This window comes from Hyla sarda, chromosome 8 (genome assembly GCF_029499605.1).
Source record: "Hyla sarda isolate aHylSar1 chromosome 8, aHylSar1.hap1, whole genome shotgun sequence".
Taxonomy (NCBI): Eukaryota; Metazoa; Chordata; class Amphibia; order Anura; family Hylidae; genus Hyla; species Hyla sarda.
The window spans coordinates 46,215,727-46,234,671 of record NC_079196.1 but is presented as its reverse complement, the minus strand read 5'-3'; the positions used below and the strand labels follow the sequence as shown (position 1 = coordinate 46,234,671).

Genomic DNA, 18,945 nt, shown 5'->3' with positions numbered 1-18,945 from the left:
AAGGAATATTTATTATTTGTACTATTTTACCAAGAATATCCTGAATGTACCTTTAACCAATTTATTTATTTATTTATTTTTTTTAATCTTTCCCTTCTACCTTTAAAATTTTCTTTTGGGATTCTAATAAGAATTTACATATAAAGAGAAAGGGCTGATTAATATTTTTATTTTAATCTTTCAAGAACACCCTAGGCAAAACTTATACATTGTGTTATGTCTAGTGCAGGTTCTTAGGCGGCGGAGCCTGACACAGGGATATAAAGAACACCAAATCAGTGTGTCAAGCCCCTCCCCTGAGGATCTGTAATAGGCATCACTTAGAGTATTAGCTCTGTCCAGAGAGCTCCTTTAAGATTTTGAAAACACCTTCATACCTGGATCGCTTTTATCTAAACTTCAATCATGTGTCCCCTTCTTCTACTTCAATGAAAACTCCCAAAAGAGCAAAAAAAAAAAGGGTATGAATTATTATTGAATTATTATTTTAAACAATATACTTAAGGGAATTTACCTTTTAAATGGTGAATACAACTAAAGTGATGTTGTGCAAACTACTTTCTAACTTCATACTGTAAGTAATGTTTCTTATATGGAAAGAAATGGGCATCAACCTAATATACTAGCATGCTGGGAGCTGTAGTTTGGCAAAAACGTTCTGCCATTGAAAAATAGTTTAAAAAACTAGGTCCCCAAAACCCAATATAGCAAAGTCCTCCAGGGGTTAAACCTATTTTTCATAATTAACGCTAATTTCAATACAATTCTGGTACTGACTGATACATATATGATGCCAACATGTCTTTTTGGATGTCTTAATATTTTTTTTTTTCAGCAATGATCAGCTACAACATCATCACAGGAGATGTTTTGCCAAAAATATTTCAAAGGATCCCAGGAGGCGAGTTTCCTTGTGTTATGTCATATTTTATTGTGACTTCCTATAACACCATAGTTACCATGTCTTCTGCATGTATGGTTTATATGGGTGGATGGCTTGTGCTTTATATATTTAAAGGGGTACAACGGTGGAATTTGTTTATTTTTTTTTTTTAAATCAACTGGTTCCAGAAATTTAAACAGATTTTTAAACTACTTCTATTAAAAATGTAATTCCTTCTATATGCTCCAGAGGAAGTTCTTTTCTTTTTGAATTTCCTTTCTGTTTGACCACAGTGCTCTCTGCTGACACCTCTGTCTATTTTAGGAACAGCCCAGAGCAAAAGAGGTTTGCTATGGGTATTTGCTCCTACTCTGGACAGTTCCTAAAATGGACAGAGGTGTCAGCAGAGAGCACGGTGGTCAGACAGAAAGGAAATTCAACAAGAAAAGAACTTCCTGTGGATCAAACAGCAGTTTATAAGTACTGGAAGGATTAAGATTTTTTGTTTTATAGAAGTAATTTACAAATCTGTTTAACTTTTTGGCACCAGTTGATTAAAAACATGTTTTTCCAGTGGAGTAACCCTTTAATCTTGCTCCAGTGCAGTTTCCCTTAGTGTCCATGTCACAGAGACATGTCAAAAGTTTTGACCCCCAATGATTGTGAGAACGAGCCAAGAGAAATGCGGCTTGGCGTTTCTCATCTCTGTTCTCTGCCTCATTGTAGAACATGGGCTCCATGGTCTTACTATATAATCCATCTCCTACAGTGAGATAGGGAGAGCGGCCAGCCGGGCGAGATGCAACCATGTATTTCCTAGCTTGTTCTAATGATCAGTGGGGGTCAGAAAGCCCAGACCCAGACCTCTGATAATCTTTTGTGATCGCTGGGGCAATGATTAGGGTAGTAGTCCCTGATGAATATGTCACATGGCTAAGTGGTGTGAACCCAGAGTTCCCCTATGATCCCACAAATAACCTTTATTCAAATAAAGCTGTTCCCGCATTCAAAGCCCAGGCAGGAGACATCTGAATCTAGGATTCTGGTAAACAACTTGTAAACTTCTTTTGCAATCCCAGAAAATTCAAAGTCTATTGAAATACAGCTTTTAAATAGTACAGCTTAGAAGTCTGATTTGGTAGATTTGGTCACTGTCCCTTTTAATTAATTCTTCATTAGCAGATAGATTGAAAAAATAAATCTTTAGGGCTTCTAACTTTATAGTTCTCAAGTTCAAATTATACAATAGTATAATTAAAACAGTAATACACTGCTCAAAAAAATAAAGGGAACACTAAGATAACACATCCTAGATCTGAATGAATGAACTAATCGTATGAAATACTTTCTTCTTTACATAGTTGAATGTGCTGACAACAAAATCACACAAAAATTATCAATGGAAATCAAATTTATCAACCCATGTGGTCTGGAAATGGAGTCACACTCAAAATCAAAGTGGAAAACCACACCACAGGCTGATCCAACTTTGATGTAATGTCCTTAAAACAAGTCACAATGAGGCTCAGTATTGCGTGTGGCCTCCACGTGCCTGTATGACCTCCCTACAACGTGGCGTTGGTGGATGGAGCGAGACATGGAGCGAGACATGATATCCAAGATGCGCTCAATAGGATTCAGGTCTGGGGAACGGGCGGGCCAGTCCATAGCATCAATGCCTTCCTCTTGCAGGAACTGCTGACACACTCCAGCCACATGAGGTCTAGCATTGTCTTGCATTAGGAGGAACCCAGGGCCTACCGCACCAGCATGTGGCTCACAAAGGGCTTGAGGATCTCATCTCGGTACCTAATGGCAGTCAGGCTACCACTGGCAAGCACATGGAGGGCTGTGCGGCCCCAAAGAAATGCCACCCACACCATTACTGACCCACTGCCAAACCGATCATGCTGGAGGATGTTGCAGGCAGCAGAACGTTCTCCACAGCGTCTCCAGACTCTGTCATATCTGTCACATGTGCTCAGTGTGAACCTGCTTTCATCTGTGAAGAGCAAAGGGCGCCAGTGGCAAATTTGCCAACCTTGGTGTTCTCTGGCAAATGCCAAACGTCCTGCACGGTGTTGAGCTGTAAACACAACACCCACCTGTGGACATCGGGCCCTCATACGACCCTCATGGAGTCTGTTTCTGACCGTTTGAGAGGACACATGCACATTTGTGGCCTGCTGGAGGTCATTTTGCAGGGCTCTGGCAGTGCTCCTCCTGCTCCTCCTTGGAGGTCCTGCTGCTGGGTTGTTGCCCTCCTATGGCCTCCACCATGTCTCTTGATGTACTGGCCTGTCTCCTGGGAAGGCCTCCATGCTCTGGACACTACGCTGACAGACACAGCAAACCTTCTTGCCACTACTCGCATTGATGCGCCATCCTGGATGAGCTGTACTACCTGAGCCACTTGTGTGGGTTGTAGACTCCGTCTCATGCTACCACTAGAGTGAAAGCATCACCAGCATTCAAAAGTGATCAAAACATCAGCCAGGAAGCATAGGAACTGAGAAGTGGTCTGTGGTCACCATCTGCAGAACCACTCCTTTATTGGGGTGTCTTGCTAATTGCCTATAAATTCCACCTGTTGTATGTTCCATTTGCACAACAGAATGTGAAATTGATTGTCAATCAGTGTTGCTTCCTGAGTGGACAGTGGGATTTCACAGAAGTGTCATTGACTTGAAGTTACATTGTGTTGTTTAAGTATTCCCTTTATTTATTTTTTTGAGCAGTGTATAAAGGGCTCCACTTTACTCACTATATTTGGGGAAATATGTGACATGACACTTAGAAAGGCGCATGCAGAGAAATCTTCCTGACTTGGTCAGAAAAATTCAGAAAGTTCCTTGTATAAGTTCTGTCTGGAAAATACTCTATTCTTGAAGGATTAAAGGGGTACTCCAGTGGAAACCCTTTTTTTATTTTATTTTTTTATTTTAAATCAACTGGTTCCGGAAAGTTGAACAGATTTGTAAATTGCTTCTATTAAAAAATCTTAACACTTGCAGTACTTATCAGCTGCTATATACTATAGAGGAAGTTGTGTAGTTCTTTCCTGTCTGACCACAGTGCTCTCTGCTGACACTTCTGTCCATGTCAGGAACTGTCTGGAGCAGGAGAGGTATGCTATTGGGATTTGCTTCTATTCTGGACAGTTCCTGACATGGACAGAGGTGTCAGCAGAGAGCACTTTGATCAGCCATAAAAGAACTGTACTGTAGTATACAGTAAAAGAATGTCCTATGTAGTATACAGCAGCTGATTTAATAAAGGTAATTTACAAATCTGTTCAACCTTCTGGCACCAGTTGATTTGAAAAAAATTGTTTTCCAGCGGAGTACCCCTTTAAGGCTTATGTGTAGAAGGTGAATCCTCACAGTGTGGACTAGAACTAGACTTTGGGACAGCAATTTTTGGGCACATGTGGTACTGACTGGAGCTAGCTGAAGTATGTGTTTCCTTGGCAAACCCCAGACTGTACCTCACTATTCTAGAGCAGGTTTAGGTCCAACTTTTACCCCAGGAGAGGAGGGCGTACTTGGGACTTTCCTGCATATTGGCTAGAAAGCTCAAAGATTAGAGAAAATAGCTAGATACTGTAGATGTAGTTTAAATCGAGAGATATGAGGCAGCATAAAGGAAACACCTGAATTTTACATATTATAAAATATCTTTTTAAAACATTTTTGTATGCAGTTACTCCAAGAAGTATACTTGCAGACCGACATTTTGCTATCTTGAGCACCACGATCATCATTACTCTTCCTATAGCGTTATATCGGAACATGCAAAGACTGGGAAAGGTACTGAAATGAAGCTTTCCTTAATGTGCATTGTGATCCATGTTGAAAATCCCATATTAGCATACTTTTACCAAGAATATCATGAATTGTACCTTTAATTATTATTATTATTTTTAATCTTTCCTTTCTCCCTTTACATTTTTCTTTGGGGATCCTAATAAGAAATTCCATATAAAGAGAAAGGGCTTTTTTTTTTTTTTAACTATAAAGAACACACTAGGCAAAACGTATATATTTTTATTGGGTTTTTCAGTATTACATAGCCAATAGACAGGACTGGGACATTACCCAGTGGAAATATGCAATTACAAGAGACTTCCAAATAGGCATGAAATACCATCCAACAGTAGATAATACATAACCAAATACCCCCAACCCCATCAGGTATGAGTAACCCTCCACATAAGATTGATAAGATGCAGGCTCAATCAAAAGAATATGAGAAAAAAAACAATAAAATATAATAATGCAGCGGTCAATATCGTCCCTGAGAGCAGAGTACTAGGGATCATTTAGACATTATGAGGCACTGAAGCCCCTCCCCCAAGAAGACCCTCATGGAATACATAGTCGACGTAATGAACCAGCTATGGTCCAGGTTAAATACCAAGTTGTATCCTTAAAGATGGTCATGATCAGAAAATGAACCAGAAACTTTCTCCATTTCTTGAAAACCCCTTTAGATGATTTTTCTCTAGTGTATCCCAATTCTTTCAAGTCGAGAAACATGTACCGTATCTTTTAACCTGGGTCAAGGCCTCCCCTACAGTCGGCATATCAGCTACTAACCAATGAGAAAGGAGACAGCATTTGGCCACCAGTATGAAAATATGGAGCTGAAGAGACAGTGATACCCCTTCCGGGGCGATATGGAGTAAAATTAGTTTACGGTCAAGGGGGATGGACGTCAGGAGTTGTCGTTCCAGGTGAGAAAACAACTCAGTCCAGAAGTCCCAGACATGGTGACAGGTTAACAGTCCATGTAACAAGTCAGTCCTACAGTTCGGGCAATGTTCAATCCTATCAGGGTGGTGAGGAGTAGGCGGGAGAGAGAACCCATGAGTAGCGTGGTGCATAATTTTGAATTGTGTTTCTCGCCAGGATTCGCTTATCAGAGCCTTGCTCACCTTATTCCATTCCTCAAAAATTTGTTGGGTCAGTGGTTCCGACTCCCACTTGGTTTCCCAGTAGCGGAACAGGGAGGACTGCAGTGGATCACTCCCCTTCCTCTGGACATGCCGATAAAGAACAGACAAGGAGTGATAAGCGGAGCCTGAGGAGAGAAAATAATGAAAAGAGTTTGAGGCGTGTTATCCAGTCAAATCCAACAGGCAAGAAGTGAGAAAAACCTTGACCTGACAGTATGGCCGAAAATTCCCCCCGGGAAGGCCATACAAAGTCTGCAGTTCAGCAAAATGTGAAAAAACGCGGTTCTGTCTGGTGGAACAGATGACGAACAGTGAGAATGCCAGCCTCCCTCCATCACTGGTACATACCATTATCTTGTCCCTGGGGGAATTCAGGGTGACCCCATAAAGAATTTTGTATTCAAATGGGCAGAAAGATCCCAAGGCCCCAACAGAGCACCTTTCAGGACCATGTTAGAAAAGAGGTCGTTGCCTCGTAGGCAATCAATACTATGGCGGTAGAGACAGGCCAGGTTATAGTGCCTCACATCAGGAAAATTAATTCCCCCCTTGGCTCTAGGCAGCATTAGCTTGGTAAAAGGGGAAGTCAACAATGTCATGTCTCGGTGGTGTAACAGGACAGGTATTGTTTGGAGAGGGTAAAGCAGCTTGGTGCCCCCTGGACTGGCCCCTGGATAGTTAAATATTTGGACTTTATGGACAAGGTCGCAGTGCTTCGCTCCTTCTGTCAGAGAAGAGATCCCCTTCTGTTTGGTGGGGCGAAACTGCTAATGTTTGGGGACTTTTCCGCAGAAGTCTCAAGGAAGTGCAAATTGTTTGCACCTACCTGCACAACCTTGCACAGGAGAGGTATCCGCTTTGCACTTTTATACCCAGCTCTCCTGAGAGTCTTTTTTCCCAATGGATCTCTGGCGACATATTGATCACCTGATGATGCTGCTGCTGACCTCCGCAAGATATTTTCTTCCTCGGATCATCGCATCTCTCCGGCCCGGGATGCTGCAGAACCTCATCCCTCCCAACAGGCACCTTAAGACTGCCCTGAGACAACTGAGGATTGCTGGAATTCTTCTCAACATTCCGGTTGCTGAGTCGTCAACATATCGCTGAGTCGTCGGCTATCCGCTTCTAGGGCAGAGAAGCATGAGTCAGAGCGTCCAACAGTCTCCTCTGTGGTGACCACCCACTCTTCTACTGCCGTGAGGTGTGTGCCGTGCTGCGTTGAGGTCTGTTGTAGCTTGGCGAGGGTTGTCTGTATTGTGGCAATGATGGCCTCCTGTACCCGCGGCTTTATAGATTTTGCCACCTCCTCGGCCAGGCGAGCATAGTCGAGCCAGGAAGGTTTGCAGTCATTATCTCCATCCATCGATCCTGCGTCAGAAGGTGAAGGAGATGCGGCTGGAGGCGGAAGAGCGGCCATGCTGGATCTGCTGCTCTGGCCTGTAAGGGGTTTCCCCTTGTTCTTTTGGCCAGATGTCCGGCCCATAGGAAGAAGAAATTGTTTCATAAGTACCCCTCCATTGGCCAGGGTAAGGTCTGAGGTAACTGGCATAAGATTGCAGGTAGAAAAGACCAGGTTTCAGCTTGCAGGCAGAGAGCTCGCTCACCACGCATCTTCACTGCATGGTGCCGGAACCGGAAGTCTGAATGATTATTTTAAACAATATACTTAAGTGAATTTCCCTTTTAAGTGTTGAATACAACTAAAGTGATGTTCTGCAAACTACTTTCTAACTTTATACTGTAAACAATGTTTCTTATATGGAAAAAAATGGGCATCGACCTAATATACTAATGTTTCCCAACCAGCCTGCCCACAGCTGTTGCAAAACTACAAATCCCAGCTTGCCCGGACAGCCTTTGCCTGTCCGGGCATGCTGGGAGTTGTAGTATTGCAAAAACTTTTTGCCATTGAAAAATAGAACAAAAACTATGTCCTCAAGACCCAATATAGCATTTCCATGCACTACACAGCATGCTGGCTTTAATGAGTACTGTGTAATGCTTCCCTTTGCCTGTGGTGGCGCTGCAGGGAAATGAAACACTTGCCATCAGGTTTTATGCACAGTTTACAGCCAACTACTAAGAGTCTATGAAATATCGATGTGAATGTCATGTAGATAGGTTGACTGTGTCTTGCTTTCCTGTAGGTATCTCTGATGTCTCTACTTTTCACAGTAATCGTCCTGGTGATGGTAATTACGAGAGCATCATCACTGATCTACACAATGTAAGTATTGGATTGATCATAAAAATGAATTGTTAAAGGGGTACTCCGGTGGAAAACTTTTTTTTTTTTTTTTTTAAATCAACTGGTGCCATAAAGTTAAACAGGTTTTTAAATTACTTCTATTAAAAAAATCCCAGTACTTATTAGCTGCTGAATACTACAGAGGAAACTCTTTTCTTTTTGGAACACAGTGCTCTCTGCTCACGTCATGAGCACAGTGCTCTCTGTTGGCATCTCTGTCTAGAGCAGCATATGTTTGCTATGGGGATTTTTTCCTTTTCTGGACAGTTCCTAAAATGGACAGAGATGTCAGCAGAGAGCACTGTGCTTGTGATTCAGCAGAGAGCTCTGTGTTTCAAAAAGAAAAGTATTCAGCAGCTAATAAGTACTGGAAGGATTAAGATTTTTTTAATAGAAGTAATTTACAAATCTGTTTAACTTTCTGGCTCCAGTTGATAAAAAAAAAAAAAAGTTTTCCACCGGAGTACCCCTTTAATTCTAGATGATTTGCATGTAACTTGGAGGGATTGGGCTCAGAATCACTAAGAACAATCTGTCCAATCATGGGGTAACGTTGGGACCTAACTGATCACAAGAACTTTAATGTCCCCATTTGAATGGAGCTGCGGCTCTGCATTCACACTGCTGCACTCTCATGCTGTTTAATGCTCTAACAAAATTACATTTAAACAGGGGGACTCAAGACACCTTTTCTTAAGATCCCTTACAATAATGCAAACACATCTTAAACGTAAAATATAATTTTGGGAGGTAAAATTCCGGATTCCTCAAGTCTTATATTAGATGCTGTGTAATTTGTTGCATAGGGATGCACTGCGTTTTATTTCTTCTATGTATATCTTTGTGTGCCCATCTTTTCATGGACAGATCACTGGGAAACATATAAACCCAACCCAAATGCAAATATGCTGCCCATGGGGAATGAAGATATTTAACCAGACATCCCCTTTAAATTAATTCTGTAAGGTTTTTTTTTTTTTTCCTCTGTGAGTGATGTAAGATACACTATAAAGTGGTAGGCTTGGGGGCATAACATATTCTAGGGTTTGATTCATTATTTTTTAAGTAAGTCCTGCTTCCCTCTCACAAAAATCTGTTAAAAAAATGAGTTTCTTTCCTCCCTTGCTCACTCGAAGAGAAAGCTTGTGAGTCCTTCTACCTCCACCCACATGTGAGAAAGCCTGTGAGTCCTGCATGCTCTTCCACACATCAAGAGAGCATGTGAGTCCTGCTTTCTCCTCCCAAACATAGGAAAAGCCTGCAAGTCCTGCTTTTCCACCTACACATAGGGGGAGATTTATCAAAACCTGTCCAGAGGAAAAGTTGCCCAGTTGCCCATAGCAACCAATCAGATCGCTTCTTTCATTTTTAACAAGGCCTCTGAAAACTGAAAGAAGCGATCTGATTGGTTGCTATGGGCAACTGGGCAGCGTTTCCTCTGGACAGGTATTGATAAATCTCCCCCATAGTTCTTTCTGTATATAAAGTGATATAAAAAAAGCTGTCAGTCACTGTATGGGGTGAAAATACTGGATCCAAGGGAGCAGTCACACCCAGATGACCTGGTGCTTAAAGCGTTACTGTCATAAGAAACTATTTTTTTCCATTTCATACTTCCTGAAAAAACTAAGCATTTTCCTAATATAGTTCATAAAAAATGTTTTTGCTAAAGATGTGAAATAAATGTTTAAAAAAATGGCCACTAGAGGTCTCTGCCTCTTTAATTTTGAAAATGAACCCTGGAAAATGAACCCAGGGCTTTTTGGTCCTCACTACCAAGAGTAGGACCAGAATTCTGAAGGGAGGGGGGGAGTGGAGGTGTGGTTATCTCTCTCCTCTGCTCACTTAGTACAGTATATAATCCAACTTTCCACTGTGTGAGATCCAGACAAGATGCAGACAGCTTGCAGCCTCTTCAGTTGTGAAGCATTTGCATGCACAGTTACAAGCAATACAAGGTGCTAAACTATTGTTTAAATGCAAAATGTTTCTCTTTGGTAATTTTATGAACTTATTTCTTGTGTATTTGCACCATATAGGTTCTCATGGCTGCTTTAGGGTTATAAAAAAAACATTCACTTTGGTTACAAAGCTGTGAAAATATATAAAAATCTTAAATTTTTTTGCCACAAAATGTAGGTTTTTATTCTGTCCTTGCACCATATAACTCCACATGGCTGCATTAGAGTTATATCGAGCATGCATGGCTACATTAGAGTTATTTAGAGCATGCATGGCTTCATTAGAGTTATATAGAGCATTCATGGCTGCATTAGAGTTATATAGAGCATGTATTTAGGTAGAAAGTTTTGCAAATGTAAACATTTTTGTGTAGACCTCATGACAAGGGAGGGGGGGGAGAAGGGAGGGGGAGGAGCTCATCATATTCCAGGGGAAACACCCCCAGCCTCCAAGAGAAATTCAGAAAGACTGATCATAGTAATACATAGATCAAGAGGTATTTTACATATTAACACATGCATATTATTATGCACACAGGTCTTAGGGCACATTACTACACTGATTTAAGCATTTTTTTTTTTTTTTTACATTTTCTTACTCATGACAATAACGCTTTAAAGGGGCCCAAAGTCCACCTGCCACAAAGGAGGCCCCCAGTATTATAAATGGCATATAAAAGATCGGGGGCTGTGTTATGTTAAAACTTTTACTTTTACACCTAAGGACTTCAAGTTACCTCTCTGAAAGGGACAAACAGTAGTCACAGTCATTCTCTACTGAGGCTATATCCTTAAATGATTTCATGAGCTGAGTTTTCCTCACAATAAAAATGCTAATTTTTACTAAATGTTCTGAATTTAAAATATTTATAGAGTGTAAAGTAGGATTTATGACTGGTGTCCTTGTTGCCATGGAAATATAACATACTAAGAATTATTCTGTCATATACAAACAATAATTATTCCTTAAAAACAGAAACTTTTTAATCGAGACAATTCTAAAATATGCATAAAAGGGATTGTAAAAATACTTTTTTCTATAATTAAAGGAGTAGTCCAGTGTAGAACAACTTATCCCCTATCCTAAGGATAGGGGATAAGTTTCAGATCGCGGGGGGGTTTATGTCAGAGAGCCAGAGCCGACCACCGCACGAAGCGGCAGCCGACACGCCCCCTCAATACAGCACTATGGCAGAGCCGGAGGCAGCAGGTGGGGGGGGGGGGGGGAGGAAATACTCCGTTTGTGCAAATCCCATTAAAGGTAATGGGAGTTAGGCAAATTCTGACCAACCTCCAGCTGCTGCAGACTGGCAGGAGAAGCAGAAGGAATGAAGTGGGACAACCCCTTTAAGGCAGCAGAAAGTGTTTCTCAGATAAGATAGCAGTAATCCTGTTCTGATGGACACCATATATAGGTTGGTTTTTAACTTCCTTTTAAATACTGGTCCAGGAGGGGGTAAGTAAAAAAAAGGAACTGTCTTTTACCTTCTTTGCTCTTACACCGCCGTCGGTATAACATGGTATAACAGAGGTCCAATCCCTGCTCTCCGGTGCTTCCGGTTTTGGGGACGTGATGTTACAATCAGCAGCTGAGACCATGTCACCAATCTCAAAATCACAGCACAGCTGGAACCAGAGCTCTGTGATACCAATGGCGCAGCAGCGAGCAGCTTTGGAGCTGCACAGGAGCTGGGATAGGTGAGTATTCTGTGGCACAGTTCAATATTAGGGTAGTGGCACAAATTATCTAGAGGAAAAGTGAGACAGTTCATTGGGGGCAAGGCAATGACACAGTCCAGTAGAGTGCACAATGCCACATTTCATCTAGGAGTCACAGATTATAAGGGTACAGTGGCACAGGGGTTTGGGCTTCCCAATACATGGACATATCTAAACTACTGCTCGAGCAGATATAGTGGTTGTTATTGATTTGTAGTCCTAGAAGGGCACTGGCCACCTTGTGGGGAAGTTATATCTATTTATTCCTCTCTATCCCCTCAGTGCGCTCATCTCTATGATCAGTGCATTGAGGAAACAGGAAGAATTTGCATTAGGCTGGGTTCACACTAAAGTTTGTAACTACGGTTCCCGTATACGGCTGGGAGGAGGGGGCAGGGCTTAATCGCGGTGCCCGCACTCAGCCGTATTCGGGAACCGTATTTAATGCATGTCTATGAGCCGACCAGAGTGAACCGCAGCCTCCGGTCGGCTGCTTTTTCGGCCGTATGCGTTTTACAGACCGCAGGCAAAAACGTGGTCGACCTCGTTTTTGCCTACGGTCGGGAAACCACATACGGCCGAAAAAGCAGCTGACCGGAGGCTGCGGTTCACTCCGGTCGGCTCATAGACATGCATTAAATTCTGTTCCCGAATACGGCTGAGTGCGGGCGCCACGATTAAGCCACCCCCCCTCCTCCCAGCCGTATACGGGAACCGTAGTTACAAATCGTAGTGTGAAACCAGCCTTACCCTTCCACTGCCCTCCACTACGATTGTAGTACTATTTACTGTTCTAGACTGTCGTACATTAGAGATACTAGTATTAACCACATAACTGCCCTAGACCGCCAGGTATACTACTATTAACCCCTTCAGTGTTCTAGAAAACCAGAGATCCACTTCACAACCCATTTCTATATTCACCTGCTTTTTTTTGTTAACTGATGAGTCTTGTGCCCAGGGCCATATTTACACCTCTTTCTACCCTGAACATTAAATGGGCACTGTCAGATACAAAAACGTTTGATATGTTGTAAAGTATGCAAAACCAATAGGTTTTACAATTGCTTTCATTAGAAAATGTTCAGTATTTCATACTGAAAAATCCATTCAAACAACTGCCCCCCTGCCTGCTTGGACACATACTAGTCCTGCTGTGTCCATGAGTCATCCCCTATGTCATGGACACACTTCCTTGATTGACAGCTTTGAGCGCAGGGCTCATAGCTGGAGGAAAAATCCTCCCACTGTCAGCTTGTGTCCCGCTACTGTCAGTGAGGACAAGCTGGGAGTTGTAGTTTTGCTTGCTAATGCTAGGGGAGATGTGAGCAGACAGCATACTGAGGGAGGGAGCGGAGACCTGCACAGTGAGGCCACCCCCCCCCCTCCCTTTGAGAGGAATTCACACTAGTGAGCTAAATTGAAAGTGTAATAAAAAAAAAAAAATAAAGGTGCTAGACACATAAAAATTAGATGTACATGGTCAGGATTAGGTACTGAGTGATCTAATTTAAAAAAAAACATTTTTTTTATGGATCTCAAAGGTCTCAGACACTGCAGATATGTTGTAAAGAAGTAAAGTACCCCCTTAAATGTCTATGCTGGAGATTTCATAGTAAATGAATCAGAACAGATTGCAGTACCAAAACTAACAGGGGGTTAGAAGGTGGAGAGGCTTCAAGCTTCAAGGCAAAAGTTTTATATTAACTAAATTTGATTGTGATTTTACATATCAGAATAGTTTTTGTTCCCTTTTTTGTAAATCTTGCAAAAAATAAGTTGTATATTCATTCTTTACAATGACTTTACTTTGCAATAATTTCAAACACAAATGGGAAAATTTATCAAGCTGTTCTTGTGTAAAAAGTGGTGAATATGTAGTGAATTTTTATTTTTGCGGAAGCGTACGTAGTCATTATTCACCAGTTGCAGTTTATACACACACTCAACCCAAAGGTAAAGGGGTGAATTTTTTATGCAACAATTGTAAGTGTTCACATTTTTTTTTTTTTATAAATTATGCACTGAAAAATACATGTGCAAATAAAAAAATAAAAAATAAAAAAATAAGAGAAAACGCCACTGATGATAATTTCTCACAAATGCTATTCCTCGTCCACTATATTTTCGATTATCAGCCATTGTGGATCCATGCACCAGATCTTTTTTGTGGGAACTGGAATTTTTTTTTAAATATTTGTTATCATTTTTAAATTTGTCATTATTATTATTGTTATTATTATAAGTATTTATTTATTTATTTAATATTTGCTATAGTTAGGAATGTCCTGATACCGATACTGGACATTTGCACGAGTGCTTGTACTCCTGCAAATCTCCTCAATACCTAATCCAATACTTGTTGCCGGGACCCCCGCCGTCAGGTATAATGGAGGTGTGGTAGGCCCGCGGCACTCTCTGTGCAGAAAAGTAGCCCGTTTGGATGACTTTACATTTTATCATAGGACCCCTTATTTGATCTTCTGCAGCTTCACAAGTTTTGCATCCATTGAACTTGTGAGTTTTTGGACAATCTCTGCTTGAATTTGTTTGCAAGATGTCAGAATAGCCTCTCAGAGCTGCTGTTTGGATGTAAACTGCCTCCCACCCTCATAGATCTTTTGCTTGAGGATGCTCCAAAGGTTCTCAATAGGATTGAGGTCAGGGGAGGATGGAGGCCACACCATGGCTTTCTCTCCTTTTAACCCCATAGCAGCCATTGATGCAGAGGTATTCTTTGCAGCATGAGATGGTGCATTGTCATGCATGAAGATTATTTTATTGCGGGAAGCATAGTTCTTCCTTCTGTACTAAAGAAGAAAGTGGTCAATCAGAAACTCCACATACTTTGCAGAGGTCATCTTTACACCTCCGGGGACCCTAAAGGGGCCAACCAGCTCTCTTCTCATGATTCCGGCCCAAAACATGACTCCACCACCCCATTGCTGATGTTGCAGCCTTGTCGGAACAGGGTGGCCATCCACCAACCATCCACTACTCCATCCATCTGGACCATTCAGGGTTGCACGGCACTCATCAGTGAACAGGACTGTTTGAAAATTGAACTGTATTTTTCTGCCCAATGCAGCTGTTTCTGCTTGTGAGCATTGGTTAGTGGTGGCCGAATAAAAGGATTATGCACTATTGCAAGACTCTGGAGGACTCTACACCTTGATGTCCGTGGGACTCCAGAGGCACCAGCAGCTTCAATATCTGTTTGCTGTTATGCAATGGTATTTTAGCAGCTGCTCTTGATCTGATGAATGGATCTGGCAGAAATCTTCCTCAATGTACCTTTATCTGCACGAACCCGTCTGTGCTTTGAATCAGCCATAAATCTCTTAATAGTGTGATGATCACGCTTAAGAGATATGTCTAATGTTTTCATATCTCTTCCAAGGCATTGAACTTTTTCACTCTTTTTGGCAGCAGAGAGATTCTTTTTCTTCCCCATATTGCTTGAAAATTGTGCTCTGCTTAACCCCTTAAGGACCGGGGTTTTTTCCGTTTTTGCATTTTTGTTTTTTGCTCCTTGCCTTTAAAAAATCATAACTCTTTAAATTTTGCACCTAAAAATCCATATGATGGGTTATTATTTGCGCCACCAATTCTACTTTGTAATGACATCAGTCATTTTGCCCAAAAAAATCTACGGTGAAACAGAAAAAAAAAATCATTGTGAGACAAAATTGAAAAAAACGCAGTTTTGTAACTTTTGGGGGCTTCCGTTTCTACGTAGTAAATTTTTCGGTAAAAATGACACCTGATATTTATTCTGTAGGTCCATATGGTTAAAATGATACCCTACTTATATAGGTTTGATTTTGTCGTAGTTCTGAAAAAAATCATAACTTCATGCAGGAAAATTAATACGTTTAAAATTGTCATTTCTGACCCCTATAACTTTTTTATTTTTTCGCGTATGGGGCGGTATGAGGGCTCATTTTTTATTGCGCCGTGATCTGAACTTTTTAATGGTACCATTTTTGCATTGATAGGACTTATTGATCGTAATTATTTCTCATAAGAAACCAGTGATCGATGATTCTGCCGCTTGACTGCTCATGCCTGGATCTCAGGCACTGAGCAGTCATTCGGCGATTGGACAGCGAGGAGACAGGTAGGGACCCTCCTGCTGTCCTGTAAGCTGTTCAGGATGCCGCGATTTCACCGCGGCTATCCCGAACAGCCCACTGAACTAACCGGCACACTTTCACTTTCACTTTAGATGCGGCGTTCAACTTTGAACTCCGCGTCTAAATGGTTAATAGCGTGCAGCACTGCGATCAATGCTATTCACGCTATTAGCCACGGGTCCCGGCCGTTGTTAGAGGCCGGGCCCGACCCGCTATGACGCGGGGCCACGCGTTATAGATTGGGAGCGGACATATGACGTTGAAGTACGTCATGTGTCCTTAAGGGGTTAAAGTGGTACTCCACAGGAAAACATTTTTTTAATCAACTGGTGGCAGAAAGATAAACAGATTTGTAAATTACTTCTATTTAAAAATCTTAATCCCTACAGTACTTTTTAGATGCTATATTCTCAATAGGAAGTTCTTTTATTTTTTAATTTGTTTTCTGTCTGACCACAGTGCTCTCTGCTGACACCTCTATCCTTGTCAGGAACTGTCCAGAGCAGGATAGTTTTTCTAGTTTTGCTTGTTCTCTGGACAGTTCCTAAAATGGACAGAGATGTCAACAGAGAGCACTGTGGTCAGGCAGAAAGTAAATTCCAAAAGAAAAGAATTTCCTGTGGAGAATATAGCAGCTGAAAGGTACTGGAAGGATTAAGATTTTTAAATAGAAGTAATTTACAAATCTGTTTAACTTTCTGGCATCAAGTGATTAAAAAAAATAATAATAATGTTTTCCAGTGGAGTACCCCTTTAATAATGTGGAACACCCTACTTTAGTCATTTTTCCTTGGGCTCCCCTGGCAATCTAATTATCACAGGTTTCCGAGATTGTTTTCAGTGATCAAAAGAGCCCTGAGACACAATGCCATCCATAAGTTAAACTAAAAAAAAAAAAAAATTAATCTTCACACTTAAATGGGCACTGTCATGAATTTTTTTTTGATATGTTGTAGTACTTAAGTACTACAACATATCTCTAATATACTTTTATTTAAAAAAAATGCTTTTAAAACATTTTAAAAACAATTTGAAATTCGGCCACTAGGGGGCGGCCTCCTAGTGGCCGAATGCAGTGCGGAGTGACGTCACTGCAAAATTCCGACTGATTCCGGCAGGGCATCAGTCTAAATTTTGCGCAGGCGCAGTAACAGCCAGGGCTGCGCATCGGCTTCCCGCACTCGGCCCGGCGCGGGGGGTTGGCTGCTTCAGCAAGGTGCGGGGAGTGCTGCTGCAAGGTACGGGGGGGATGGGGGGCACTGCTGCAAGGTGCGGGGGGATGGGGGCGCTGCTGCAAGGTACGGGGGGGAAGGGGGGCGCTGCTGCAAGGTACGGGGGGGGATGGGGGGCACTGCTGCAAGGTACGGGGGGCGCGGGGGGGTTGTTCGGGTTTACTTACCAAGCGGCAGGAAGAGTCTCCCCCGCTCCCGTCCCTCCCGCATCGGCTCCTGGCTCACTCTTACCCCCATGAAACTCCTGTCCTGGGTGCCTCCAGTTGTTTTACCACTACAACTCCCAGCATGCCCTGACAGCTAATAGATGTCAGGGCATTCTGGGAGTTGTAGTGGTGAAACAGCTGGAGGCACCCAGTTAGGAGAACTAAGGGCGGAAGTGCCGGCCCCAGCAGGCATCAGTGACGTGGTGCCTGCTGGGGAAGTCTGCCTGGACGTCTGCACACTACCAGGCAGACTAAATGCCATTTTAAAAATAGTAAAAAATAAAATAAAATAAAGGCAGGGAGGGTATTAGGGATAGAAGGGCAATAGGCAGGGACAGAAAAAAAAATCATGATGGTGGGAGCTACCCATTAAGTAGAATTTGGATAATAATTTGGAACAGGGTGTATATGTCAGGAGACTAGGAAAACTGGGTGACAAGTTTTTACTTGGAGGAGGAGGAATCAAAAAGTTTAAATAACATAAGAAAAAGTTTAGTTTGTTTTTTTATTTAATTAATATAAAAAAGCCTTTCCTCTAACAAAAACTGAAAGCATTCTCTTTTTCCCATAAAAAAATAGAAAAAAAATAGAAAAAAACTGTCACATGACATAAAAAAATAAATTGATATCGGTGAGTACTTTAAGTATCGGTAAGTATAACATAATGGTATCGGGACATCCTTAGCTATAGTTATTTTCACTTCCACGGTTTTAGGCTTCATTCTCTTCAATGACCACAAGATGGCAGCATCCATAAGACTTTTCTTTATAGACTTCTCCGACATACATGGAAAAGAAAAGAAACCGTAAATACATCCGGTTTATCCGGTTTGTACAGCTTTTGTACTATTGAAAGGCACGGAAAGTCACCGACCCTGAGCAGAAACAGTTGTTTTCTCTTTATTTTAATTGTTATTTTTTATTTTCTCTAAATGGAGTATATCAGAAATAATTTAATGGTCTTTCTTTTCTTTAGAAAAATATTAAATAAACAGTCATACAAAAAAAAAAAAGTCATTAATGTTTTATTACAAAGAATGGTCTTGTTTCTTTCTAGTAAATAATTAATTGAAATTCATAAAAATATTTCAAAATAAACAAATAAAAATCAAATGATAACATTGATTCAATGTTTCCCAATCAGGATGCCTCCAGCTGTTGCAAAACTACAACTCCCAGCATGCCCGGACAGCCAACGGCTGTCCGGACATGCTGGGAGTTGTAGTTTTGCAACAGCTGGAGACACTCTGGTTATGTAACACCGGCCTGAGTTTTCAACACCTTATGGGTGAACACATGACCAGTGATCCTTCTCTATACACAAAGAACAACAGGGCCCAATCCTTACAGCTGGTGATAGTAACAAATGATATGGGCATGTGTCTTTATAAGGCAAAATCGGTGGTACTATTTACTGTTACCATTGCCCTTTAAAGGGGTACTCCCCTGGAAAACATTTTTCTAAATCAACTGGTGCCAGAAAGTTAAACAGATTTGTAAATTACCTCTATTTAACCCCTTAAATGGGCACTGTCATGAAATTAAAAAATTGATATGTTGTAGTACTTAAGTACTACAACATATCTCTAATATACTTTAA

The 18,945-nt window shown here is 41.4% G+C and overlaps 1 protein-coding gene across 5 annotated transcripts in view; it reads left to right on the top strand.

Annotated features, from left to right (window-relative positions):
* The window catches only part of SLC38A11 (solute carrier family 38 member 11), a 224,105-nt gene that overhangs the window by 171,341 nt on the left and 33,819 nt on the right, over window positions 1-18,945 (top strand). For 3 of the 5 annotated variants that reach the window (XM_056534818.1, XM_056534816.1, XM_056534815.1), the window contains exons 6-8: window positions 836-901; window positions 4,586-4,692; window positions 7,991-8,070. In XM_056534818.1, coding sequence (XP_056390793.1) covers window positions 836-901; window positions 4,586-4,692; window positions 7,991-8,070 — 253 coding nt within the window. Of the gene's footprint in view, window positions 1-835; window positions 902-4,585; window positions 4,693-7,009; window positions 7,045-7,990; window positions 8,071-18,945 lie in introns of those variants that run through there. The other 2 variants (XM_056534819.1, XM_056534820.1) reach the window with 2 other exon arrangements.